The sequence below is a fragment of the Paramacrobiotus metropolitanus genome, unplaced genomic scaffold (assembly GCF_019649055.1).
Source record: "Paramacrobiotus metropolitanus isolate TYO unplaced genomic scaffold, Prichtersi_v1.0 Parri_scaffold0000176, whole genome shotgun sequence".
NCBI lineage: Eukaryota > Metazoa > Tardigrada > Eutardigrada > Parachela > Macrobiotidae > Paramacrobiotus > Paramacrobiotus metropolitanus.
In genome coordinates, this window is record NW_026570396.1 from 161,965 (window position 1) to 189,413 (window position 27,449).

General features: G+C 42.7%; 8 protein-coding genes across 10 annotated transcripts; 5 read left to right on the top strand and 3 right to left on the bottom strand.

The window, feature by feature from the left end:
• LOC129600408 (speckle-type POZ protein-like) lies at nt 1-1,428 on the bottom strand. Its single transcript, XM_055498903.1, has 2 exons — nt 1,317-1,428; nt 1-928 (listed from the first exon to the last, which is right to left on the bottom strand). Exons 1-2 carry the CDS (start codon nt 1,418-1,420, stop codon nt 112-114), a joined length of 921 nt encoding a protein of 306 aa, XP_055354878.1. The 5' UTR covers nt 1,421-1,428; the 3' UTR covers nt 1-111.
• A 1,079-nt stretch (nt 1,429-2,507) lies between these two features.
• On the bottom strand, nt 2,508-4,427 carry LOC129600413 (uncharacterized). The gene is made up of 2 exons (XM_055498910.1): nt 3,996-4,427; nt 2,508-3,353 (listed from the first exon to the last, which is right to left on the bottom strand). Exons 1-2 carry the CDS (start codon nt 4,102-4,104, stop codon nt 2,824-2,826), a joined length of 639 nt encoding a protein of 212 aa, XP_055354885.1. The 5' UTR covers nt 4,105-4,427; the 3' UTR covers nt 2,508-2,823.
• Nucleotides 4,428-5,116: 689 nt separating this feature from the next.
• LOC129600409 (uncharacterized) lies at nt 5,117-6,466 on the bottom strand. The gene is made up of 3 exons (XM_055498904.1): nt 6,200-6,466; nt 5,859-6,123; nt 5,117-5,736 (listed from the first exon to the last, which is right to left on the bottom strand). Exons 1-3 carry the CDS (start codon nt 6,302-6,304, stop codon nt 5,408-5,410), a joined length of 699 nt encoding a protein of 232 aa, XP_055354879.1. The 5' UTR covers nt 6,305-6,466; the 3' UTR covers nt 5,117-5,407.
• Nucleotides 6,467-7,339: 873 nt separating this feature from the next.
• On the top strand, nt 7,340-10,126 carry LOC129600410 (uncharacterized). Of its 2 annotated transcripts, none has more exons than XM_055498905.1 (2): nt 7,340-7,617; nt 9,162-10,126. In XM_055498905.1, exons 1-2 carry the CDS (start codon nt 7,479-7,481, stop codon nt 9,704-9,706), a joined length of 684 nt encoding a protein of 227 aa, XP_055354880.1. In that variant the 5' UTR covers nt 7,340-7,478; the 3' UTR covers nt 9,707-10,126. The 2 variants fall into 2 exon arrangements, with proteins under 2 accessions (XP_055354880.1, XP_055354881.1); XM_055498906.1 differs by having other exon boundaries at nt 7,340-7,590; nt 9,162-10,120.
• Nucleotides 10,127-14,618: 4,492 nt separating this feature from the next.
• On the top strand, nt 14,619-16,374 carry LOC129600412 (uncharacterized). 2 transcript variants are annotated; one of them, XM_055498908.1, is made up of 2 exons: nt 14,619-14,954; nt 15,405-16,374. In XM_055498908.1, exons 1-2 carry the CDS (start codon nt 14,807-14,809, stop codon nt 15,911-15,913), a joined length of 657 nt encoding a protein of 218 aa, XP_055354883.1. In that variant the 5' UTR covers nt 14,619-14,806; the 3' UTR covers nt 15,914-16,374. The 2 variants fall into 2 exon arrangements, with proteins under 2 accessions (XP_055354883.1, XP_055354884.1); XM_055498909.1 differs by having other exon boundaries at nt 14,619-14,939; nt 15,405-16,370.
• Nucleotides 16,375-16,650: 276 nt separating this feature from the next.
• LOC129600419 (uncharacterized) lies at nt 16,651-18,566 on the top strand. Its single transcript, XM_055498917.1, has 2 exons — nt 16,651-16,933; nt 17,719-18,566. The coding sequence occupies exons 1-2, from the start codon at nt 16,822-16,824 to the stop codon at nt 18,222-18,224; spliced, it is 618 nt and encodes a 205-aa protein (XP_055354892.1). The 5' UTR covers nt 16,651-16,821; the 3' UTR covers nt 18,225-18,566.
• A 473-nt stretch (nt 18,567-19,039) lies between these two features.
• Nucleotides 19,040-20,748, top strand: LOC129600422 (uncharacterized). The gene is made up of 2 exons (XM_055498919.1): nt 19,040-19,284; nt 19,992-20,748. The coding sequence occupies exons 1-2, from the start codon at nt 19,176-19,178 to the stop codon at nt 20,456-20,458; spliced, it is 576 nt and encodes a 191-aa protein (XP_055354894.1). The 5' UTR covers nt 19,040-19,175; the 3' UTR covers nt 20,459-20,748.
• A 665-nt stretch (nt 20,749-21,413) lies between these two features.
• Nucleotides 21,414-22,925, top strand: LOC129600424 (uncharacterized). Its single transcript, XM_055498921.1, has 2 exons — nt 21,414-21,801; nt 22,134-22,925. The coding sequence occupies exons 1-2, from the start codon at nt 21,690-21,692 to the stop codon at nt 22,598-22,600; spliced, it is 579 nt and encodes a 192-aa protein (XP_055354896.1). The 5' UTR covers nt 21,414-21,689; the 3' UTR covers nt 22,601-22,925.
• The last annotated feature ends 4,524 nt before the right edge of the window (nt 22,926-27,449 follow it).

Below are 27,449 nucleotides of genomic sequence, written 5' to 3' on the forward strand. Positions count from 1 at the left end.
TACATGTATATGACGTAATGTGGTTCAGAACAGCCTACAAACACCCTGACACAAGGCAAAACATAGCACGAAAAATACGGTGTAATTGTTATCCCAGTGCACCCGAATTCACTATTCATTGGCCGTTCGCATACGCTTGGAGCAGTGCTCCATAATCAGCTCCACCACATCCGGATGCGACTGCAGCACCTCCTCCAGGTTTTTTGCCGTCAGCACGTTCTTCATATTTTTCGGAATGACTCCCAGCGCCACCTCCTTCAACACGTCCAGCCCGCGCTGATGAGCTAAAATCAAGTAGCGCACCGCAGTCTCGGAGTTAACACTGTCCAGAAGGACATCTTCGCAGGCTCGTCGCAAATCTGCCATCTGGTATTTATCCGCCATGATCAGCGCTTTCTCTGCATTGGCTGCGGTGATCTTGTCAACGCCACAGCCGTACAGGAAATCCAGCAGAATCTCCACACATTCCGGATCAACGTCTGCCAATTTGCAGAGAGACTGTTGCTTTTCCTGAAGATCGTGCGTCAGCATGGCAGCGAAGACCGGCGAGTGCGCCATCAGCAGAAAGCGACTGGTGCGGAATTCTTGGCCGTCATTGGAGTACAGGATAAAATCCGTAGCAAAGGCATGCTTTTCTGACGCAAAAAGGTTTGCCTGGCGTTGTAGATGGTTGGCGGCGAATGTCTGGCGGCGTTTCAGTGAGTTTGCAGTTTCCGGCAGTCGGACGATGTTTGGTTTGGTGTACATGAGAACATTGGCCGTAATCGTGATGTAGTCATCGCGCAAGGTTTTGGAATTGTCCTCGGCATCGAACAGCTGTGTATGCAGAACCAACTTATCAAATCCGACTTCGGTAAGTTTTTTCGTGAACGTTGCTTTAGTGGATCCCTTCTGCAGGAGGGTAGACGTCGCCTTCCCCGAGTACACACTATAAAGAAATGCATAATATTATTAAGAGAAAATTTGTAGTCCGGTACATGGGCAAATTCGTCTATACCCCTGTCGCTTTCACGAACTTTAAAAACTTTTTCGATTTGTTTGCTAATTAACTACATATTTGCTGGTTAACTATACAACCCTGTCGACAAGCTCAGCGTGTAGAGGTACTTGCACTGTTCACGTGGAGCAACTGGCGCGAATGGAAGAATAGAATAATGGCCACTATGTACACTATAATTAGCGCAGTGACAAATCACGTAGATCCGACATTAAAAATGAACAGCCTAGATTAGCGCTGAATCATTAACCATACTGCTTAAACACGATATTACAGCATGTACATTTCAGTTTAAATTGAATGACCACTGGCTGCATACCTTAAGTCGAACTCGGCGCTGATTTCCTGCTGTCCCGTGAATCTCGTGCAGTCATCATCCGTCAGAGCCAGAAACACGCCCAGGGATTTGACCTCTTCGTCCATCACATTGCTGCGGCAGCACGGTTTGATCGCAATGCGCCAGCGCGCTGGATGATCGCTCTCCGCTCCGAGTTCCTTCAAGGTCATCCCGTCGGTGTAGAGACAGTCGGGCTTATTGCGCAGCAAACTGAAGTTTTTCGATCGTCCACTGCAGAGTGAAGCGGACCGTCCCGCGTGTTGTAATCTCTCTCACGATCACGTCAGGCTGATTGTCCATGGCTCCAAAATTCAACGAATTGAAAGGAATACTAATGATATTGTGCTGGAATCTTTTTTGTACAGAGTAATGAAGGACACTGCTGAACAAGCAAATTTATTTTGCACTGCAATATCATGTGAGACAAATAATCTCGTTTGAACGGGCTCACAGAATCTAGGGCAATCTCGAATTCATGGTTAAACAAGCTGTGGATGACCGACAATAGCAGTTTGCGATCTATCGCTAACTTTGCTTAACGCAGTCAAGAGAAACGCTGGCGAATAGAATGTTTCCGATTTATCCGCATCTCTCCCCTCGGCAAGCTATTGGTTGACCTTTCTGTGGGCGCCATCTTGCATTTATTCGACGTGGTCCGAAAAACGCGCCCTCAGTTGTGTAAATGTTTATTATTTGGCATTTAGCGGCATTTGGATGTTATGACTTGATTTTCGCTGTAGACGTTTCTGCGGTACTTTTTTCCGGGATTTTACTACATGTATATGCACTGTTTTTTGACAACAACGGATGCGAATCGTGATAATTTTTAGCGGCCTTGTGAGCTGAAAACTGAAGAAGACCCAGAAAAACGAGTGCTACCAAAGGAAACGATAGAAGGTTTGCGCTTCACTAAGCGCCTTCAATCTTTGAATCCATCCCGAACTTGGTTTGTTCCGACGGCGAAGCTCGATTTGACGGCGCGTTGTGACCGCTGTTATCATCGTCCAATCTAAATGTATTCGTGCAATAAAAAGTCAAGATAAATAATTTCTCCTGTTTAGCAGTAGTAATGATATACAGTAATCGCTCATAGCGCCGTATGATCTCCATTGCGCACCACAGCGGGCATAAAGCCGGTTAATTCTTTTTTCGGTCGAATGGGGATGACTTAATTACGGGATGCGAGGAGCATTAGCTTCTAAAATGGTACATCATAACACTAGAACGCTTTAATAATAGATGAAAAACCTAACCCAATAATCTGAGCTTTCGTAAATAGTTCCAACGCACATAAAAGCAAGAGACTTGCCAAACATCGGTTGATAAGGTTCAACAGATGAAATTATGGGTGTGTTTAAACACACATCAAAGGTTACAAATAAAATAACACCCCAAAAGGAAAGCGGTTTGTATTACACGATTTATATATCATAAAGGAGTAAATCGTTTCCAACTTCCCAGCCAGTATTTTCGCATCGGACGGTCGGAATTACATTTCTACTGCCTTAATGTCGTCGTAAGCAGGTGGGGAACTGGGTAAAATCTGCCGTTGAAGGATCTTTTCAGTCACCTCCCGCGCCGTCTCCGTTACGCGTTTTAGCTCAGCAGTCGCAGCGCGCAAGCGGTTGGTCTCGGTAAGGATTACTTGCTCTTCCACTGCGGCCGAATAACAGTCCACGGTGATCCTTGCAGCACCGCCCGCGATCCCCATATTCAGTGTGCCGAGGGCAAGAGGAATTATGACGTGCATCCATATGGTCGCGTCCACTGAGCTTGCCTCACCACGGAAAAACATGCACATCACCCAAGATATAGTCCACCACACCAGGGTGCTGAACATTGTCAGGACGATGATGTTCAGTACAATTGTCCATAGGAACATGGTAGTCCGTGCTGGGCCGGGGCAGGCTCGCCAGATTGCGTACAGTCCATAGCAGCCGGTACAGAGTAAAATTGCTACAGCAATCGCCTCGTACGCATTTGAAAGTCCAGCGAAGAGATTGAGCTGGCAGCACCAAACTGCAATAAATGCAAATTATGCAATACCTGTTCTCAGGATAAGAAATTGCAGACGCGATCGTCGTACATGATGAATTGTAAATCTCGGGCATCGTATTACAAAGCACATACTGCTGGTTCGACTTCTTTATTGAGGCAACCGAGTTAAGCGTGTTGCAAATCACAATATCTGATCACGATTTTAATCACGCGATAGGTTCCGCCTAACGCTTCTCATTATTGTAATCTTAAGTTTATTTTATAAAATTCTGTTATTAATGAATGAAAGGCACGCATGCATGGTGCAACTGAGCTTGCAGGTAAGAACTAACGTTTTATTGCGTAGTTTGCGTCACTATTTCGAGTCTCCTTTTGCAAAAATATGCATGAATTCGACCTGTCAGCTCAGTACAGGGTGCATGAAATACACTGCCTTTCGAAATGTGTTACTGCATAGTGCATACCCACCTGTATGTATAGCGTTATGCATGTAAGGCTGTGGGTTGTCAAGACCCCTGTAGTAATAAGTCTGTAGTTAAAGCTTTATAAAATAAACAAATTGATATAAAAATCCCACAATAAAATTAATGCAAAGAGCATATTGAGACTCTCAGGCTAATATAAATGTATTGATCTTGATAAATAAGACTGTCGATTTCTTACATAATGATCGCACCACTAAGTAGATGGCCGACACGATTCCCAGTAGTATTTCCCCATATAAAGCCCAGAGCAAGTTTTCCAGTTGCCATTTCCAATCTTCTGCCTCCATTATCCAGTCTGCTGAAGAATTCACGGTTTAATAAAGGCACGCCTTGGTTGCTGACAAGTTGTCGACGGAATTTTAGTTCCAACACACAGAAAATTTTTTCCAAGACACCGCTGACGTTTAATAGCGATGGCCCAGGACGCTGTTGCAAATAAAGCTGTTTTTCGAGGAAGTGGCGTCAGTTATGATAAAATCAAGCTTGAGGAAAATGTGGTCGCTGTTTCCGGAAGCCGAGCGTGCCTGGCCGTGTCGAATCACAGGCAGCTTCTACTGACTACAGATAGAGTACTTCGGTACTGTTGTTCGCATTTTCTCTGTACACTGAGTGGAAAAGTGATGGGTATCACCGGCACGATTACACTATTATCATGGCATGATCGGACCCGCAGGTCTGCGTTACCGCACTTGTCCAATGTACAAATTAATGCATTATTGGTACAAGTATACAAGGAAGACGCCTCGATAGCAAAGTGGCCCCACCCACAAATACAAAGATCCGCTGCCGCTCAAAAAATTGTAGATATTGCTATTCTGGCTACGCAAATGGCTACTTGCACCGTTTTCAGTTTGATTTTCTCAGTGCTATTTCTGCCAACGTAATCCCCAGGACCGAAACATTTGATGCCAACATCTTCAGATAATATTTATTGATATTAGCCATCCAGAATCAATAACAAGTGCCGACTGCCGACTTGAAAGTAAATATTTACTCATTTAAAAAAAATCAGCTGAGATATTTATCGTCTGCGTGCTTAAGCAGTAAAAAGATCTTCCAATTCGTCGTCAAGGGCATAGCTTCAAACAGGCCTGGATTCAATAAATCACTAGGCTACATCATGGATCTACACGTGGTCACGCCAAAGTCCACGTGCTATGTGACTTGACGTAATGTGCGAATCGGTCAGTTGTAGTCTACGGCATAAAACGCCACAGGGCTTGTACTGGATTTCACCACGGTATTCTGCTTAAATCAAGCGCAAATAAACGAAGCGCTGGACGTTACATTGTAGCGGATTGATTGTTTTTAATTTGCTCCGCGTTACAGGTCGTTTGTTTCACGACGGGTTCTCGTGCGTGAGAAATGTGTTATTCAAGCGCAACACCAGCAGTTTCTACACTAAATTTGAAGGTTCGCAGCAAACGGACAGTTAACAGTGCAGCCAAAAACTGCTTAAGAAACAAACTCTGGAACCACATGCATTTGCTACAACTTAAACCAAGCAGAGTGATAGGTCAAAGCACAACGCATGCCCGACAAGTAAAAGCACTGGCCGTAGTTGCGTATAGTTGACAGCGCATGACCTGCTTATTTAATACCAAACTTTTTTAGTTCGACAGCGAAATTCGCACTGGGTGCCGGTTTTCCTTGATCTACGTTGCAGTTGTTGGTGAGCGTAACATCATAGGGTGTGGCGCTGGTATCGGAGAATTTCCTGCACACCTGACCCAAGTAGTAATTGGAAGCCGCTTCTATGTATTGCTTCTGGTAGTCTTTCAGCTGAGGCGGTGGCACGCGGGTGTTGATCCACATGTACGGGAGATCGCAGCGCTTTCCATCGGCATTCTTCGTCTGGCACCGGTACAAGATTTGTAGCAGATTATAGTCCGTAAAAAGATTTATATAAGTAACGTTCTCTGTAAAAGAGGACAGCAATAATGCAAAAGTTGCAAGTGCAATGCCAGACCATATTAAGCAATAGATAAAATAATAATATGTATAAAAAAATTATTAGAAAATTAGAAATCTGTACTAGTACCAATTGTGCCATCTCCAAAATCCGAAAGCGTCTGCCGCACACCATCCGCTGTCCAGTTGCCCAGCTGGTTAATGGACGCACACTCCGCTTTCTTGGGATCCGAATCCGATAGAAACATGTAATATCGCGTCACCACGTAACTGGGCTGCCGACCGCCAGGGAGGGCATCGCGTACGGTCACATTCATTACAACATTCTGGCCGGATTCATCTGTGGCAGGGTCTGGGCCGTTACGAAAATGGTATTCATACCAAATTCCCGCTGTCTAAAAAAAATAAAGATTTTCCTTAATCTGCCGAATAAAACAACAATAATCACGAAATTCAAAAAAAATTATTTACGGCTTCCACTCTGATGGGCTGTCCTGGTGGATTTATCGGCACATTGGGACACTGGCTATAGCAGCTTCCGATAGCAAGAAATAAAGATAAGACAGATACGCGCATTGTGAATAACAAGTTGTGCAACGTTTAACTGCAATGACAGAAGCTATGCGGCTGCTGCTGCTGCTGTCAGTATGTATACGTGCAACGGGCTGCTGTATAGCAATAAACTGGATAATTATGTCGCTGCGTACGCATACTTGAAATTCCGGCTGGCAATATGACGTTCGAACAATCACCCAAAAGTGCTGTTGTCAGCGACACTTTGGGTTGGAGACTCTTGTGTTTACCGCCAGCCACGTTGTCCTTATTTTGTTTGATGCGCAAATTTGCAAATGGCGCATGTGATATAGAGCAGCTGTGGTGTCTCTTGTTTAAGCATAGACAATTTCAATGAAACTATACTCGTATAATAGGACGTTTGCGGTAAAATGCACGTGGTTGTTTTTGGCGACTATCTGTACTCACATAAACTTACAGCTTAGGACAAAATGGTCGCATACCCAACATCTCCACATTCAGTACGAATGCAGCGCAGTGCACTGTACGACTGAGTTCAAAATATCCGTTTCGTACAAGTGCACTGCACCGCTTGCGTACAGAATGCTGGGTATGGGGCTATGCGACCATTTAGTCCTACATTGTACAATCCTATTCAAATGATGAAAACGTTATCCACAATGCATCTCCACTCGGTGCTCATTAAATATCGCAAAATGGGGGCAATCCAGAAATCCTAATTTCACTTTCCATTTTAATTGAAATAGCCTTATACTAAAGTTTAGCGGCCGTAAAAATTAATTGGAATAAGATCAGTAACGATACATAAGCTGGAAGTAGTTAAAAAAATGCTCGGTTTTGAAATTACTGGAAGCAAATAAAAACAAAATGGAGAACAGAACGGATGTGAACATGTGCCATACACTCTTTCTTACAGCGCGCATATATGCAAATTTCCCTGCCTCCATACACTGACCGTGACAGAAAACGTTATCAGCAATCGATACTACGGGTCGCCGTGTAAATGTTGATAGCAGAAACACCAGCCATATTCGTCACAAACAGGATGGGCATATCATTATCATTAGTACGATAACGTAAACCATTCCATGTAAAATATCATTACGTGCCGAAATCAGCGCAAGCAAAAATTTTTCATCATAAAGTGCAAAAGCTGTGTTCGTGAACGGAGAAAATTCAATAAGGCTGTTTGTTTATTATTTCTTAATGTTTGGCCATGGAGAGAAAATGGTTAACTTCATGGGATCTCAAGCAGCTATCTCGGATCTCTGTGGTGCAGATTATACTAGGAGTCCTGGCGACTTGTTTGATTATGTGGAAAGGGTTCTGTAAGAAATTCACAATTTCACTAAATTGTACGAGATACAGTTTATGGATGCTTTCTTGGGTTTTCAAATTGGCCGTACAAGACGTCATGCACTCAGCACTACTACCTTAAAACACATAAAATTTTTATTTTTCTCGATATCGTACCTACCTTGTTATAATTATAGGCTCTATCTAAATTCCTATGATTTAAGCCAATTCAGTTAATTTAAAATTAAAAATGTAGATTCTTGTTTGACTGTAGCGAAATAATAATGGTGATACCAGCTTGTAATAATTATTATACAAAAACGATTATCACACCATCGTTATGTAATAATTTGCGTATCGATATGTGCGGTGCCTAGTTTCGATTTTAAAACCTTAAAAATTTTAACGTCCCATGAATCCGGTTGTCTGTTCTTAACGTAATAATAATAATAATAATGGAATGAGAACCTTTAATAAGTATCGTAGTACAAGTACAAACTTAGTACCAAAACAGAACGTCATTATAACAGAAAACCTTCCTCTATGCTATCCTGATAGGGGAGCGTACCCATTACACAAATCGCGTTTGCCCGTTGTATTTGCATAGATATTCGCTGCTATAATATAACAATATAATTAGTAATGTTTATCCATTGACAATCTTATGTTGTTTACTTATGTGCCGACCAGACACTGAAGTCCCGTTAATCGGGTTGGCCGCTTGCAATTGCAAAAATTGGCAATACTACTCGTAGAGACCTTCAAGTGGCCACCTATGTTAAGTCAATGGGCGACGTACCTTCAAGTGGCCAGACATCAGTTATTTGGCCCCAGAACCGATTTTCTTCCCGTTTTTTGGTACAGTATGTTCAGCTCAACTTGCTCTTTACAGAGTACTTGAAAATTTCCAAATCGGTTGAACCGTTTTTTAGTTATTTACGTTGAAAAAAACCAGTGACGAAACGCTTAAGCCACGCCACGAGAGCCACTACACATGTGCAGGTGCAGCAAGCACTCGCTTTATATGAGCGGATATGAGCACACAGGCAACCGGGATCAAACTATGTCTTAAAAAAGTCATTAAAATTTACCAAACAAACAGAAATCAAAACAAAAAAAATCACAAATTATTGAGCAAGTGAAAAATCACAGGTTAGTGAAAATAAAAATTGACAGGTTAATAGACACCGATTAGCAGTACGACAATGTGCTCATATCCGCTCATATAAAGCGAGTGCTTGCTGCACCCGCACATGTGTGGTTGATAAGTGAAATAAGCTGGCGTAGTGTAGTGGCTCTCGTGGCGTGGCTTAAGCGTTTCGTCACTGGTTTTTTTCAACGTAAATAACTAAAAAACGGTTCAACCGATTTGGAAATTTTCAAGTACTCTGTGAAGAGCAAGTTTAGCTGAACACGCTGTACCAAAAAACGGGAAGAAAATCGGTTCTGGGGCCAAATAACTGATGCCTGGCCACTTGAAGGTATGTCGTCCATTGACTTAACATAGGTGGCCACTTGAAGGTCTCTACGGGTAGATAGATATAAAATACTATATAGAGAGATATAAAATGCCTTCATTAACCATCAGTTCTTATCGTTGAAGGTTATAGCGATTATCGATATTCCCGCTTTGTTCTGGCAAGGGCGATCGAATATGTAAGCATAACTGAACCCGGCAGCGCTATCATTGGCCAGCACGCCATCATGCGATCCCGCTCCGGAAAATCACCGACGGCCTGGTTCCTGGCTGGAATCGTATTAAACGTCTCCGTGTTGACAGTTAGCATCATAGCGGTTTTCATGATCATAGGACGGCTGCTCTCTCTGCCGGAGGAACTTGTGCTGGACGATATTATGTGGCTAAACCGCATTATTCCGATTGCCCTCGGCCTATTGACAATAATCATTACCTACTGCGCTTTAAGGATCAACGTACGCTGCTTTGCTGCTGCTCATATCGACAAAGCGTTGAGCATGGTCGGGAATGCAGCGCAGGAATGCCGGGTGGAGATGGTGGCGAATGAGACGCCCAGCGAAAGCCACGTTCAACTGACACTTTTACACAGCCTGCCGCCACCGACGTATGAAGACGTTATAAACGCTGGACAAAATCATCATGACGAACAAGAATATCGACGGGCCGGCTGAATAATTTAGAAGTTCACCTACCTAGATCTTGTTTTCATGATTCAGGCACGGGCTAACTATCGAAACGCGCTAAGAAAATCTTTCTGTATGTTATAGCGTTCCAAGCGAATTGCCATTTATAAGTGGTCTTTAATCTTTTGTGCTGCTTTCATGCGTTAGACAGAACAGATGTTATGCAGACTGCGCAGTCTTTATCTTGGCTCAGTACGTACTGTGAGTGTGTACGGTGTAGGTAATTTCTTATCGGTTTTGTTGTTTAACACTGGGTGCTCCGTTTGTTTGAGGACAACTTCATATTGCCGATGCATGCCGACTTTTAGAAATTATTTGTAGATGCGTACAAATGGTTGTAATGGCCACCTGTAGCACAAATCATTTTGTCCTCTAGAACAACGCAATATTACGAAAAATCGTTTTTCAGTGCGCAGGAAAGCGAAGTTGTAGTAAATTGAATAGGTAATCAAGACATTCGTTTTCGGTATAGCTACGCTGCAAACGAGATATTGCGCAACGATCCAGAAACCGGAACCTTCACGCTCGCCTTGCGATTGCTTCATAAGTGCAACGAATTGATTTCGATTGTTAAAAATTGATTAAGTACTTGAGCAGCTGGCGACAGTTACACTATCTGCACTTTAGTTTTTAGAAAATGAACCGGGGCCTCTTCTCGCAGTTCGCAGCCCCTGGTGATACGCCCACTATAATACTGTAATTCAGCCAGCATCCAATTTTATTGAAATTTCCCATTCACAGTACGTTAAGTTCTGTATGTTTGGTCAACATTTCACTCTTCGCGCATCAGCAACTTGTTTTCAACATTTATATTTGGTGATATATTCCAGTAGTTTGTACTCACACATTGCTGTCAAACCAAATCGGTATGTCGCCAAAACCTCGATCACTTTGCTGAAAAAAAAGCCAAAAGGGAAAGAAAATTTTTGTAACGATCTGCTACGATACAGCAAAGTAACTGCTGTTGTACAATTTCTGCAAATTCTGTTTTGCTGTGCTTGCGGGTATTTGGAGGCAGCAAGAAGATTCTTTACAAACCGCAACCCAGAACGTGCAACTCGTCGGTCGTTTTTTATTTAACTATTCCATCCTTCCACTGTAAATCCTGGCAAATTACAGACTTCTGATCCGACACCTGTCAACAAAAATTAAAAATTATTAAACATTATCTGAATAAAACCGCAGGATTATCGCTAAGAGAACATGTGGTGGAAACGTTTACAGAAATGCAACAAATCAGCAAGCGAAAGCCAAGTGAAGTGGGCTGTTTTTTGTCGGGTCCTCGCGTGTGCATATTTCAAGTGCAAGATTACCTGAAACCAACCAGAAAGCTGGAAAAAGTGAGCAAAATTTAAAGAAAATACTTTGCTGACCACTCGAAATGGCACCTTAATCCGGTTTCTCCCTTTACCAAGAGCCGCTAGCATAATTCATATTTAAGCCGCCCGGAATCTGGTTCAGACATCGGTGTTACGATAAAGTAGCTTGTTGTGCCTAGTAATGATGTTGCCGTTGACAGTTCTTCTATTCCTCGGCATTATGCCGAACGTTTTGACATTGAAAATTTCCGGGAAACTCGATTAATATTGTCCCGCTGATTTTCCTGACCCGACGCTGATGGAATATTCTTACGAGGTGACACTTTATACTAGTCTAACAGGGGATGAACGGCTAGTTCACCCCTGTGCGCGAACAGAAACGGAAACTGAACGCCAACACACTGCACACTTTATCGCTCTCACATACAACACATCAAAGGCCTCCGCAGCACCTTGCTGCGGGGCCAAAAGGGAAAAGCATCCAGCTCAGACGACGAAATCTAGCAACTGAAGAATCTACCAGATTTAGAATCTGGTAGATGGAGAAAACACGGCAAAAACAGCAAAACAACCTAGCAGCCGCCAGTGCGCGGGTGAACGGAGAGGCCACTCCTCCTTACACTAGTAACCGGAAACGGGACAAATTTTCCGGAACCAGGTTTTTGTTATTCTTTGTACTTTTCGCAGTGCTCGCTCAGTCGCACGGAACGAGATGAACTGTTTACGAAGATAGCGGCTACAGATTACAGTGACTGTAATAAGCCGAAGATTGCCGAACTGAGTACCGCATCAACGGAATCCGGAAGTGCTGTCAATGCAACGTACCATGTCAGTTACACTGTAGGTCGTTACACTGTAGGTCTACCCATACAGTGCAGGCTATTTACGCTATTATACTTCGGACTTATGTACTGCTGTTGTTCATTACTCCGGGACGAATGACTGCCTCCTCAACTAAGTTTCCGATGCAGTGTTTTTTTCGATCCTGCTGACCGCATACTTCCCAGTCACAGCTGTAATAAAGGCCTTTCATCATGTGCCAAAGCTACAAATTCGATTTTAGCGCTGAATAAGCTATCCAAGCTAAAATGCTTAAGATGCTTCGTTTTTACTTATCGCCTGAAAAGTGTTGGTATGGACCGTATGGTCGTTCTGCTTGTTTAGTGTTCCCGCCCCGTCAAGCCTATGTGCTCTCCAGAAACGTGCTCGGAAAAGCCGAGGGACGCTACGTGTACCCCCGACAGGGACTGTGCGTGTTGCCCGGATATTTACAGAGAAATGGCATGTGAATATAAGATGTACGCTCTGAGCCGTTTCTGGAAGACTTGCAAATCGCCAAATGATGAATTACCGAAGTTGGAGACGATCAACAGGGACGATATCAATGACAAGAGCTATTTATATGATTTTGACGGGAACTGGACCCAAACACCCGGCTATGTTCGTGATCCAAAGAAACCAGGGACAAGTAAGTGAAGTGACATCGTAATTCCACCATGAAACATGCGCACATTTGTGTATTTCACTAATAAGTTATACAGTACATTTTTTATTTCCGCTACATTTTGTTAGCGCTTAAACGCGTAGCCACCTAATTCTAAGCGTAAGATTGTGTGGGTCAGCCAACACAAGTGGCTGGAACACCGGTTGTTTGAGTGAATGACGGAAAAAGGATTATAGGGTACTAAACTAGTTTTAAGTAACACTGGCTTCAATTAGAATTCAAGCTGATTAACTACAAAGTCACGTCTAAAACGGTACACTATAATAGTACGCCTTTATTGACAGCTATACCGTACTGTGACGAGGGTAGACCGAGCATGGTCATCCACCCCTGCTGCACGTCGCCGCTCTTGGTGAATATCTTTTACTCTGCTGCCTGCGTCCAAAAGGTCATCTGTGGAACCCATCCCGAACAGGCTGTGCTGTTCAAGTTTGCGCGGGGTGCCTGGCCCAGTGCGCAGGTCGAATCTTGGTCGGGGCTGCTCAACGACGCCTGGGACAGGCGACAGGCACATGGTCCAGAATACTTGAACATAGCGATTACCATGTTAGATAACTGCCTGAACGCAACAGACCATGCTGATGCCTCCGTTGTAACCAAGGAGCAGTGTGATCGCTGTAAGGCACCGAAGGAAGTGATGACACTGTTCGCGATGGGGTACACAGTGGTGCTGTAGAAAGGCGTAGCCAGGTTCGGACAACTTCTTCAAAACTCTGGATACGGCCGCCGCCAACGGATTGCATAAGCTGTCGCCCTTTCCTGGCTGTAATGTTCATCTCGCTAATTCGTTAAAAACTCTCAATCACAGCAAAACTCATAAAATATTCCTTCAGCAGCGTTAAAACTCGTCCTTGCTTCAGAATTTTAGAAATCTGTATTTAGATGGCTCTATGGTTTGCTGGTTTAACGTCCGAGCATAAACAATTTCGGCGTTTGAATTAAAATTCCCCCCTCCCCTGGAATCAACGCCCCGTGACGTCTAACAAATTTCGGCGCATTCGTTTTTTTAGTTTGTTGTGCTGCTAAGTTGGACCACAACCATGGGCGTTATTAATGTTGCTGTTGCTAATACGTATGTAATTCATGGGTAATAACACGAATCTGATTAAAACCGAAACGTCATTAAGCGCGCTATACATTTGAAACATTTGAAACCCCCTCCCCGCAACAAACACTTCTTGTGGTTTCAACCGCCCTCACTCGATACACTGAAAAAGGCCTAAGTAGAGCGTTTGCATCGGCTTTACGGCATAATGCGCAACGTAAAGTTGGCTGTTTTATAGAGCCAAGGCAGTGCCGCTCTACACTAGTACAGGCTTCTGGCGAAGCTATACACTATAGCTTCGCAGCCTTCGCCAGAAGCCTATACTACTGTAGAGCGGCACTGGCCAAGGTCTTCTTTCTCCATCACCACCAAAATATGGGCATCCAGCCGCAATATATACTCTTACATCAAGGGTGAAGCGGTTTTCTCTCAGTATGTGCAAACTTTTGATCTGATTTTAATTAAAATTAGGAATTGTTGCAGGTTTTCTAAGCTGAACACTTTATTTAATTTCACTTATAACGTTGTTTGTCCAACTCTGTACAGACATCTAACATTGCAATTAAAATAGAGAATATCCTAGGTTAGATGTTAGGAATTGAAACCTATAACTCGGAACTAAAAACGAGATTGTTTGGATTAGATTTGGTTTAGATTGCACGTTAAGTTACTCGGTAAAACTGGCCGCCGAAAGCCGGTAAACCGGAAGTATTTCGAAGGTCATGGCGAATAATTGTAACACAACACCCTGCTCCATTGTACTGTATGTACATAGTTTGGTTATTCAAACGCACGATTTTACACGCGAAAAACACCCGCTAGCGCACTGTTTAAATAGTTTGTAGATGACCTCTTATCAGCGAACGCAAAAGCAAACAAAACCGATTAGCAGAATGGCTGCCGTAGTCTGCTCATTACGGAAACGTACGCAGATAACAGATTTAACCCAACATTTGCTGCGCTTGCCGTTTAGAAATAACGTTATCAAATAGCAAATGCTATGGGTTAGCAGACATGCTCTGGTAGCGAAGACTGCGGTCAGATTTCTTAGTAATAGGATGGGCTTATCGTTAACGGCGTTATTTGTTGTTTATCAAATTTCTGTTGACGCAAACCGGTGTAGAGGACCGCTTTCAGCATACATTGTTCAGTCAGGTGAAAAGAAAAATTTCCGAAGTTGATTGCCTACCGGCAATTTGCCAGTTAGTTAGATCAATTTTATGATCTCCACAAAAACTGTCATGGAAGGAAAATGGTTGGCTACCTCAGCACTCCGTAAGTTATTTTGGATTACTATTGTGGAAATTGTATTGGGGTTGATTTGGAGCGCCTTCGAAGTGTGGAATATAATACGTAAGAGACTCTCAGGTTTGTTAGTCATATCGGAAGATCCTGCCTGCTGGGGCTAAACATTTTAAGATTTTTCTAAACATTTTGAGATAAACATTTTAAGATTTTTATGTATGAAATTTATTATGGTAGCGTTTCAAAAGACCACTAGGTTCTCACAGCGGGCTTCTCTACTTCTCTTGACAATAAGTATCTACGAAGTTTTGAAAATGTAAAAGCTTTAAATTCTTTCTACATGAACTTCAATTTTTTGTTCAGTTAGAGCTCATCAAAACAAACACTTAAGTATTTCCTAATAGTACCAGATTTTTGGCGTATGATGTAGCTGTCGTGTGATTGTCTGACTGAGATGAGTGAGATCGTAATCCATACACGATGGTTTACATTTTATTCGCATCCGTGCATACACGCAAGCTTTGTCTGCTGTGACATACCGGCGTCATAAATTTCCTATGATGTACTTTGTAGGTACAGGCGACCAGATAAATTTCGAATATATGCTGTATAAGACGGTGGATGTAACCACGGCCGTAATCCTACTCTGCACGGGTATCACCGGACAGCACGCCATTCGCCGGTCCCGCGCTGGGATTCCACAAGCCACCGTGTTCTTATGGGAAATTTTACTAAACGTCATTGTACTGACGCACTCCAGCATTACGGTGTTCTTCCAAGTAGTTTGGCAGACCCGCAGATTTCTGCGCCGTGACGAATTTGTCTTGGATGAACTTATGTGGACTTATAATGTTGTTCCGATCGTTCTCGGCTTGGTGATCATGGGCACCACGTACCGCGCCATAAAGATCTGCAATCGCTGTTACAGGGTTGTTTGCGTAGATAAAGCTTTCACCATGGCCGACGAAGAGGAGGAATTCGGAGAGGAACGGGGAATGGACGAGGTGGCTGCTGAAGAGCGCCTTTCGCAGGCAGTTTCATGCGGGCCACCACCGGCTTACGAAGACGTTATAAACGGTTAGGACATACCGTGCAGACGAAATTTCAACTACCACCAGAACGAAAAGAATATCGACCGGTTTTCTGAGGAATCCAAGGGAAGTCTTCGAGAATATCGAAAATTTCTGCTGTAGCAAGACTGACTTAGTTTCGTTACCAAATTACGGCCACATTCCCTGTTGCTTTAGAATTATTTATGAGTTCGACTATTACTCGGCTTGTGAGGAAATGCTATGTAACTTGCCATATGTACAGACATATTTCACCCGAAGGAAGAAATTCGGTACAATACCTAATGCCACATTCCCACATGATAACATCCTTGTAGTAATCGTTTGGCTACAACCAGTTTTACTGCTTCCATACATAATTTAATGTCTGTACATGTGCGAAAGGAACCGAAAATCAAATTTTCACGTGGTACAGTATTATATCTGACCTGTTTTCTGTCCATCAACCGCAACAAACCAAGTGTTCGATTTAAAAAATCCCTCAGGTGCAAAAGCCAATACATATGGAAGTCAGTGGGAGTTTCTACTGTCTGTATCTGTCTTTCTGTGAATGAGTGGCGGCAGTACGTACCAGAGGTCACTGCGATCACCATGCAAAAAGGAGTGATCAAACAGAAAACAATACCTTTCAAGCCATGGTGTGATAACAAACACAATACCCTTTGCCTCGCGTACATTTACTTTCATATCTGTCCTCGTACCTTTTACAGCAAGACCTGATTGTTTCATTTTGACTGATTACATGTTAGTCATCTGTCGTGGAATGCAGCAGCCTTCTAGTCCACTTTCATTATAAATAATCTGAAGATGCCTAATTTCTGTCAAAACAGTTTATGCAGAAGAAATTCAGTCAAACTCCGAAAGCCCTTCCTTTTATCGACAACGCTTGAAACGTACCACAACTTTTGTCATTCCTGAGCATGGAGGAGAAATGGCTAATCCTGCCGGGTCTGCGCCAGTTGTATTGGATCTCTATAGGTGAAATATTGCTGGGCTTGATGACAATTGCTGCGGTTACCTGGAATTTAATCGGTAAAAGAGTTACAGTAAGACAGTACCTATAAAATTTGTCATAGTGACTCTTTAATATGTAATTCTTTCTATTTACTGCAAGGTAATCGAATTTATTCGTGTCAAAGACCTCATATCATCGTTTTGTTTTCAAACTGCAGTTGCAGATTTATTAAAGAAGGTTATCTTGTAGTCTTGTACGTATTTCTGATTTCATATATGTACATATTATACTTATATGAAACCTTCACTTTCGCGCATAAGAAAGACAGTTTGCATTGCTTTATCTCGCAATAAGAAAAAGATATTTGTATTCTTGCATTTTTCGAAAACCTTTTGTGCGCGCCAAGTTCTGTTGCTAAAATAATAGGGCAAAGTAAAATAGACAAGACGTTTAACCGTATAGTCGTCCACCAAAAGCTAGATTATTATAAGACCTTCTTACAATATTAGTTACAATCTTTTTAAAATCTTCTATGCTAAAAGCGCATCGCAGTGAAGAGAAAGCTTAACAAAATCCTTACTTCGATAAATCTTATACTGTATAGTGTATATAGTAATGGGCTTCCAACACATTACAGTCAAATACGTGGACTGCCCGCTTTTAAAACGGCTTTATTTTATTTATCGGGGAGCCCAGATGTGCGACTGTAATTTGTTGGGAGCCCATATGTAAGATTTACCGAAGTATTCATGGCGTTTTTGGAAAATAAAAAAATTTCAAAATTTCTTAAAATGTAGGGAAGATGACAGAAACTGCATTTGCCGTTCATTGCACTTTACATTCAATATCATCGCTATTCCAGGAATTTCCAATCACGCTAGCCTCATGGCGCTGCTTCTAATCGAATTAAACGAAATGTTTGTCCTACTCAGCACCGGAATCCTTGGACAGGTCGTGGTAAAGCGATCGCGCGCGGGATCAGTCCGTGCCACCATGTTCCTTTGGACGGCCTTATTAAACGTCGTCATGCTAGTGATATCCAGCAAAGATGTGTTGGCGATCATAGCAGATGTAACCGTTAGTATCCACGGAGGAGAAATGCGATGGTATTCTGGTTGGAATCTTTGGATGTACCTTGTATTTCCGGTTACGACTGGCCTTCTGATTCTGGGATTCGCGTATCGTGCTGTGAGGATTTCTTTACGCTGCCACGCCTCAGTGTACAAGGACGATATTTTAGTTCACTATCGTCTGGTCGACAATGCAGAGCAGCCCTACCAGCGTTCTTTGGCAGCGTATGAAACGGTCACCGAAAACAGTAATCGGCAGTCGCTCATAGCCAGTTCACCCTATGTCTACGAAGACTAAAATCTAAAACCAAGAGATCTTCGAAATTTCCACGTAATCCTTAATTGACTGATCATCTAATCAGAAACTCCACCTGTTACGTTTGACCTGCTTCGAATTCGGATAGCAGGCTTCAATAATACTGTATTAGAATTTTTGCGTTTTTGCTGCCGTTGACCGACGCTAAGATTTGAAGTTTTTACCGGAAGTAAGAAATATCTTTCCATGTGTAAAAACTGTCGTATATATCGATTAAACTTACTAAATTTTTGGGTTCTTAGGTCACTAAATTTTCGAAAGGCCTCCGAGAGGAGTGCATAAAACTTGTGCAAATAAAGAAAGAAACGGAATATTTGTTTTACGTTAAGCGTATTTGGTGCATGCTCCATCAATGGAACTCCAAGAATGATCTACCTATTTTATCCAAGCTCACTCTTTGTTAAGAAGCAGACAAGGAAAAAGATGGAAAACCGTTGTGCCCGCATTCGTCACTGTCTGTAGTTTATGCAAATTATGCAAGTTTATGCAAGTTTGTGCAAATTATACAGCACCGCATAGTACATGCCATTAGTTTTTGTAATCACCATGCAAAGGAGGTGTAATCAAATAAAAAACAGTGCCAGGCATTCATGCGACAGCACAACAATGAAATGCCCGGCATGTAATCATTACCAGTACCCGTATCTTTCATGATAGGTTGGGCTTATCGCATTTACGTTTCACCGTATGTTTTACATACAGAGTACAGCATATCTTTTACAAATAACGGCTTGCAATTCACTTTCATCATGATAATTCATCCGTACAAAGTTTGTTTCAATAGATGTAGTGATTAACGCGGAGGGGTCCACTTATTTGAAATTCCAAGTCTTTCCGCAGAGTAGAAAATATACTAAACAACGCTATATAGGCGTTAAACGTTAGAAATGTTATCGGCGGGTAGCGACCTTCAAAAGAATTAGGTAAACAAACATGCAGGTGCCACGGTTAAACCTACGATTGAGACAGTTGTTTCAAATTTTTATTGTGGAAATTTGCTTGGGGCTGCTGACGATTACCTATAATTTCTGGAAAGCTAACGGTAAGAAATTCACAATCAGTCAAACTGCAGAAACTTTATAAGTGTTGTAAAATCAATTCACTTACTGTTATTTCGTATTTCACATTATGGGGAAACTGCAAAGTATTTCGCCGTTTTATATTGTATGATTTATACAACATGCAAAATATACGTTCGTACCGCGCACGCGATACGAGTGCTTAATATTGATACGTATCTATGGAAGATTTTGATACTGTGCATACTACGTAGGTTCTACATGGAATGCAATATGATTGTAAGATATTGGTAGCAAACAGGTATATGTAATAATGTTTCGTGGAGAAATTTAAGTTTGCATTTTGAAAGATGCATGTTAACACAATGTGCTACTGTCATATTTGACTTTTTTTAGTACATATGAGCACAGTCGACAACTTCATACAGCTATGCACTAAGGGTATAACAAAAGCGCTGTTCATAACTGAAACGAGCAACGTTTTGCAGCTAATCGAATTATTAAGAATTCCCTATTTAGCACCTTTGAACGGCAATATGTTGTTTTTCCCGAACTTGGTAACGCGTATGACAACTGTTGTAATTATTCCATGAATCGTACCGCCACTGAATTCACACGGTGCAGCAGATTTCGATCAGAAGATTAGAGGTGCTATGTACGTAATTGCTAAACACCGCATTTATATAATATTATGTATTGTAGTTTGTCTTGATAGCAGCTGTTGTTCCAGGCTCTCTGTTCCTGGCGCGTGTGATACCCCAGTTAGCCGGAAGCGCGGTTCTGCTTGCCACCGGCACTGCGGGACTGTTCGTCATTAGGCAAACACGCGCATCCTTCGATGCCAGCATATTCTTGTCACCGGCCGGCCTGAACATTGTCGTGCTAACGCTCTTCATGGAAGATGTGGGGTACATCCTTCAGGAAGGCCTCACCCGCGTCATCTCCGGTCAAATGGAATGGTCTTGCCAAGTGGATATGTGGATGTACTTAATATTCCCGGTTATCACCGACCTTCTAGTTGCAGGATTTGCGTTCCTTGCTGTATGCAAAACCGTAAACTACCTCGACGATGTCGTCGATGAGTACCAGGAGGATATAATGATCCGCGATCATCTAGCCCCCAACGCATTTCCTCCATACACACGGGCCGTGACAACGGATGAAACCGCCGCCGGGCATACGAATAAGCAACCGTAATTGTTGTGCTGTTTGTCATAAATGCTATGCCCATAAAGACTGAAACGGGTACCACCAAAAGAATTCCACATTGCTTAAGCTGCCTTCAATATTATTGATTATGCAAGAAATCAGAATTTTACCTGATTAGTTTTTGACCTCTATTGCTTGCCCCGCTTATATAGTGTTGCACTGAAATGTCTTGTACGCTAGTTTGCGGTTTATAAAACTAATATTCTATAATTATTGCAGTTTTTATTCAGTGAAATCAAGTTTCGTATTTTGATTTAATAAAACTTCTTAAAATTTCAAGTATTTCAGTAGTAGTTATTGCAGTCTTAATACCTTAAAGGTTCGTTTTCTGTTCCAAAACGGTACGCATATTTTATAAAGTTAGATGTCATATTATAATCAAGTTTTATTATTAAAATCATATGATGTAGTTCTGTGCAAACGCTTACAGCTGGTACAAGGCAAGTTCCATACGGTGAATGTTAGTGTTTCCGTTGATTGCTGCCACTCATACATCCAACGCTGAAAACTTTGCCCATGTGTCCACGCTCGTGTATAAAGTTCAATAATCGCCGCCAGGAAATATTATGACGTAACTAACCATAAAATTAGTGTTTTCTCTCCATTAATGGCTACATTTTACAGTGAACTGTGTGGCTGCCCGAAAAGCAGTAAAAGTCAGCACTAGCAAAGTGTAGATACCGGAATTTTACTGCCGAACTACCGTAAGCAATATAAACAGTTTATGTATAGTGCATACGAAAAACAACTATCATCTGGCCAGTTTCACGGTGGAAGCACATAATCGTAATATTTCTGCCTGAAATAAAGTTGTTCTACAAAATCGGTTCCGAGATGCTCGTCTCATTCTTATCGTGCAGGCTTCTTTCCAGCTTCTTTTCCATTACTTTTCCATTCTTCTTTTTCCCGTACCGTTTTCACAGAACATGCGGTTAACCGGAAAGGCTGCCGAAATGCCAAACGCCGTCAGATAGCGGAAATAGCAGCCACATTGCATAGCAGTACCGTAAATAGTGCTATCAGTAATGGCGTTAGTGCTGCTCGCATAAGGTTTTATTGACGAAATCCAGCACGGAGGCCAGCTTTTATCGCACTACAAGCGCACTCAGGGTTCGTTAAAAAAGCAGTTCTGACGGGAAAAATTCTTCAGCAGTTTTGACAGACACGCTCTTCGGCAGCTCACCCGTATACCAAGTTTTGGTTTTCGATAAGGCTCGTTATGGAGGGAAAATGGCTGACTGTGCTGGAAATCTCGAAGCTCCTCTGCATATTCATTGTGGAAATTTTACTGGGATGTTATTTAATCGGCTTCACTGTGTGGAAGTTAACACGTAAGAAACTGACGGTCTCTTTATTCATTTTGCAGCTTAATTTGTACAAAGCCGTGCGATTTTTCAGCGTTTATTTTTTTTATAACGACAAGTCTAGCAAAATTGGTTTTATTTCTGGCTGTTCCAGACAGTTCGTATTGTCTTTATGGTCTTCTTTGTTAACAGAAGCTTTCCAAAATTACTGTGGTGTTAACGTTGAAATATTTAATTGTTACTAAGAGGGAACCGATAGATTTATAAAAGAGTAGCAAACTAATAAGTTGTAACGTATACCGTATTTTACGCTATTTTCACTTTGAAACGCCGGCTACAATGTTCAAATTTATTTGCAGTAGGTTATGGCAGCCAGCCTGATCTCCGCTTTGTGATGTCCAGGGCCCTCGAGCTCATTGCTGCAATCATTCTACTCTGCTCGGGTATTCTTCGACACTTCGGCATCCGGCGATTCCTGTTCGGACCATCACAGCCTGCCATGTTCCTGTGGGTCCTTCTGCTGAATGTTGTCCTACTAGCGCTGGCCAGAATGGAGGCGTTGTGGATTGTAGCTGGCCTGGGCTGGATGACCCTTAGCCAAGAAAAGCTTGTGCCGGCAGAAATTCTGCGTGCATACGGTCTAATTCCGCTTGCCGCAGATTTTCTGATTATACGCATCTCGTACGACGTCATACTGGCGCTCGTACGCTTTTATACGACTATTGAAATGGAAAATGCTTTGGAAAGGGCCGCTGAGCCCCAGCAAACGGTCGCCGAAAGGAAGAAAAGGAAACGGAAACGGCCGCAGAAAATCGCATTCCACTGACACCTATAGATACACACTGTTCCCAACCGGCTTGCGAAGACGTACAATCGAAAAAAGCGAACACGAATATCGATTATGTTAATGAATAATCAGAATATAGACATTGAGTTTCTCCCTGTTTGTCTTTAATATCCTAATTATATATTTCGTTTGGTTTGTGTTTCAATAACCTCAGCCATACAGCTATATCCAATCTTTTTAGCAGGTCCCGGCAAAACGCGCTTGTCAAGGTGTCACTAATGTGCCTGGCACGTTATTTTCGTATTGTTATTAACCTGTTTTGTGGTTTTCCTTGCATTAATAATCAATACGTGCCGTGTGGCTGGTCTGGTCTGTGTGATACGTAAATCAAATTCAGATTAATTAGGCTATGCTTCAAGGTTTGTTTGTTCCGTGGTAAACATTATGCGTACCCTGGCCTGCGCTGGCAGAGAAATCTGCTAGTGGTACTACTATGGTATACCGCGCCCTAAACACATTATTCATATCCCTTAATCAAAGCTAAGGTGAAACGGCATATTAAAGCGGAAGCAGTGTTGTCTGTTGGGTTCAACATATTTGCAGTGTAACACGAAATGGTCCCGCGTTGGTTGTTCTGACCCATACCTAGTTCAAATCGCTGATCAATATAAGGGGCAAATTTAGGCGCCTTCCACCGTTCCCCTGTACTGCTGCCTGGTGTGACGTTACGGCAGTACATATAGTTAAATCTGACGCGGTACGTAAGCGCCATGTTCAGCCACAACGTCAAACCCCAGTCGGGTGACGGCAGCAGTACAGGGGGACTGTGGAGGATGCCTAGTTTTGCCCCCTATATATGTGCAACTTCAGTCGTACAGTGTAATGCGCCACATACATAGGGAATATTGGGTATGGGAGCGCGCCAGTTGGTAGTGTTGCTTTTGTTGAGTCCTGTTGTTGTTAATACCTGGGCATTGGTACACATTTTGTTAATTATACATGACTGAATTTAGTGTTAGTTAAACCCGATTTATTTTGATGATTCGTGATGCTGCGCTGGTGCATTAGATGTGGGCATGTTGCAGTTATTGGTAGCGGACCTACGAATACAGTCGGGCCTTTTCATCCTCCACTTGCGCGGCGGCGGATCACGCAAGAAACTAACTTGAATTTCCGGTGGGACAGAGCAAGAGTGTCCACACTGCTAAAGTCTCAGGCCAAGCACAGACCGCGCTTCCAAGCAAAAGTGGTGCACCCATCCAGACGATGGCCTGAAGTATGGGATTTTGCAGGATGCCTGTGGATACTAACGGTCGGGACTCGACTCGGCACACTATACTGTTCAGGCCGTCATGGCGGGGATGTCGTCCAGCGGAAAAAGGACACAACAAACCGTGATGGCCATACGCATCATCAGGCTTTTGGCACTTTGCACACGGATGTGGCTCACAGATGGTTGCGCCCAGTCGCTGGCCGACTGATATCTTGACCGTATCAGTCATCAAAAAAGTGTGGCTGGGGAGAGGAATACAACCAAATGCCAGCTTCCGGTGCTGACTTTGCAAGGGCACCAGACTCTGCTGCCTTCGTCATCGCGGGAGTATCCAGCAGTAAATCATTAATTGACAATCATTAAACTGAAATCCATGATTCTGAATCATTTTCCCGATTCTCAATCATCCAGCACCGTGTTTTGTCGTGACGGCACTGTAGCTGAATATCCTGAAAATTTTCTTCATCGCGAAACTGTAGAAAAGCAGTTTCGACATTCGCACAACTTGTCATCGGATAACACGATAAAAGGCTCAGCAGCATGTAGCAACAATTAGAGTAGATTTACCGATTAGATTTCGACGAGTACTAAAAAAAATGCATTAGTTGGTACCGTTACGACCGGTGTGTGCGCTGTTGAGTGTGGACGAGAGGTAATGCAGACCGTAACACAGAACTGATTCAAATGCGGCCGGCCGCTGACAACCTATCTCCAGAAATTTATCCCGATTTAGTTTCTTATACGGAGTTCATCCGCTGAAAGGTTGCACCTGAAATACATGCACATCGCTCCTGCCCATCTCTTTTAATAATTTTCTTGTGCCCGGTTGCCCGTGACCCACTCGTTCTCCCGGTGACATCACAGTTTAACTTTCGCCTGTATGTGCTCCGTTAATGAAATAAAGGGTATTGGGAGTAGGTCATAACGTTATGAACTTGCTCGCAATAACCGTTATTCGATCCTAGCGGCTGGAATAACAGGGCATCAGGCGCATTCTTTGCTTTTATATAATGGTATATCGGGATGCCCCAGCGAAGTATGGAGATCCATCGCGGGTACGCGGTCCAATATCCAAAAGGATCCAATAATATTTTAGCATAAGCCAATAGAACCTGTTTACGCTACGTGATACTGAAAATGAGGAACAAGAGATAACCAAAAATGCCAGTATCTCAGATTTCAGCCTGCGTTCAAGTTTCAACCTCCATCACCACGTGACACCAGCAACAGTTTTTGAAATATACTATCGCAAAATCTATCGACACATCGACTGCGGACTTGTACACATGAGATGCTTCACGATACAGTGCTAGGGACTCCAGGCGAAAGATAGTGTGATCGCGATGAGCTGCAGCGGCATAGAACTCGCTAGGGCGCGATATGAAACTGCACATATTATCCGTTTAATGTTGTACAATTTACAGTGGCGTTTCAATATTTTCCGGCACAATAAACAATGCCATAAACAACAACAAATACGTGACGATCATTTCAGTAATGGATTTCTTAATAAGTTGATTACGTTCCTGGTTGCACCAACGTCCCAGTGCGTTTTGTGCACATGGCAACATCGAAAAGTATACAATGACAACGTCCAAACCACTTGGCAAGTTGGCCACCCTCCATTGCGATCCTGTGTCAATAATTATGTAAACTATTTGTTCAAACTGAAAGTGAGAGCTTAACGCAAATGGAATTCGTTCATGAGCTCTCTCGGTATCATCACCAAGAAGAGAACGGCGATCATCGATCGCAAGAAACAGCGCGACCAAAATTGTGGTAGCATGACACCGATGTGTTCATATTCTGTATTCAATCCCCTGATGCACTTCATCGCTGCAAGCTAGGCCGAGAAACGCTAAATTCCATACCCGTTTCAGTTAGGAAAACGAAAAACTTCAACGACTCAGGATTGCGAAAGTGACCTATGCCATAAGGGTGATGACCATGGGACTGTCAATGTTGCATTAAACAAGCCCATTATTACCATTCCTATGTTTGCGCTGTGCAACGTGTGCATCTTTCAGCAGTGTTAATAAATCACTTCACTTCTGCACCTTTTTGCATCTTTAGTTTTAGAGACGGAACGTTCGACGATTCGACAATGTGATCATGAAATTGATTCAGAGTAAATGCTCATTATCATTATCGCGTATACCACTCTTACCATACCTGGTTAGTTATGTGTACCATACGGATGTTGAGAACGAACGTTTTATATGACATTACGTTCGTACGTAATGTCATACATAATAAAATATACGATTACTAGTACTCAAGGCAGTTACTGCTATGCCTGTAGACTACAACTGCTGGGATCAAGTAAGTTCTGTAAGGATACCGTATGGAAAGTACGAACATAGCGCATTGTTATGTATCGCTATTTCGTCGCCGTATTGCTCCGGGATTGCCGTTATGTGCTACATATGCCTGTTACAGTGGTTGGTTACGGTAGTCCGTTAGGAAAACGACGTAGGAAAACGATAAGCTGCATTATTAATAATGCAGCTTGTGGTGGAGTAGTCAGTACTCATTAGTATCGGCTCGTACAGTATGTACAAGAAAACAGCCCGGTTTAGGTACCTGTACTATACAGAGTAGTGTATTTTATTGTGCAGCCATAGATCACTCCCTCCAGCTCCGATAAGCTTGGTTGTTTTCTAGAAGTACCGTAGTATCTGTATGTACTTTAGTCTCGCCTCTTATTTAATGTGATAAGTTTACATCACCCAATCAGCCAGTGCATGTCGCCCGATGAAACAGTGTTTCCCGCAAAAAAATTCGTTTTCCGGACATGTAGTCGTACAACACACCCATGTGCCTTAATACACCCACGACTTGCTACGGAATCTGTAACAAAGAAAACTGTGCATTTCTTCCTTTACAGTCTGCTTGGTGTTAGGGACCCGACACATGCTCTCGCCAGGCAGTGTACGCCATTAAAAGTCCGTGTCAGGAGATTTTGGAATGCACTGCTCGATTTTATCATTCTACGCAACTAAATTGAGAAGCTTTTCATGGTACTGGATTTCAGGATAGCACATATACCGCATGAATTATGGGGAGCACGCTTTCGTCATTCTTTTCCGATCCAGAAGCGGAGCCATCGCCTCGTGACATCCGACTTTCTTAGCTTGCTGCCGGTATTGCGTACTGCAATAAAATGTTCCATGTTTGAAACGGAGAATACAAAACAGGAGAAAAAATTAGTTTTTCCATAAGAGAAAACGTTTCCTGGTAATTTGATTCGCTAGTTAAAGACCACGATTTTGAAACGGCAATAATTTAGTTACGTGTTGTTTGCTGTTCAATTTTCAGATAGGGCTGGCATCTCATTTATCATGCGGCATGTCTTGAATCATGTCATCATGCAGCTCATAGCAAAAGCATACTCGATTGATGTATCGTAAGAACATAGCGTGAAAAACCGGTGGCCGTCGTGCAAGTCAGTAAAGGTGATCCGCATGTACAACACTTTTCTATTCCTGTCATGCATGCTGTGCCGCTGTGTTTGGATAGTTATATACTGTTGACTATTTGCATAAACGGGAAACTGAGAACAACGCCGACGAAATTGCCGATCAATGTTACCGTTAAGCAAAGAGAGGAAGGTCA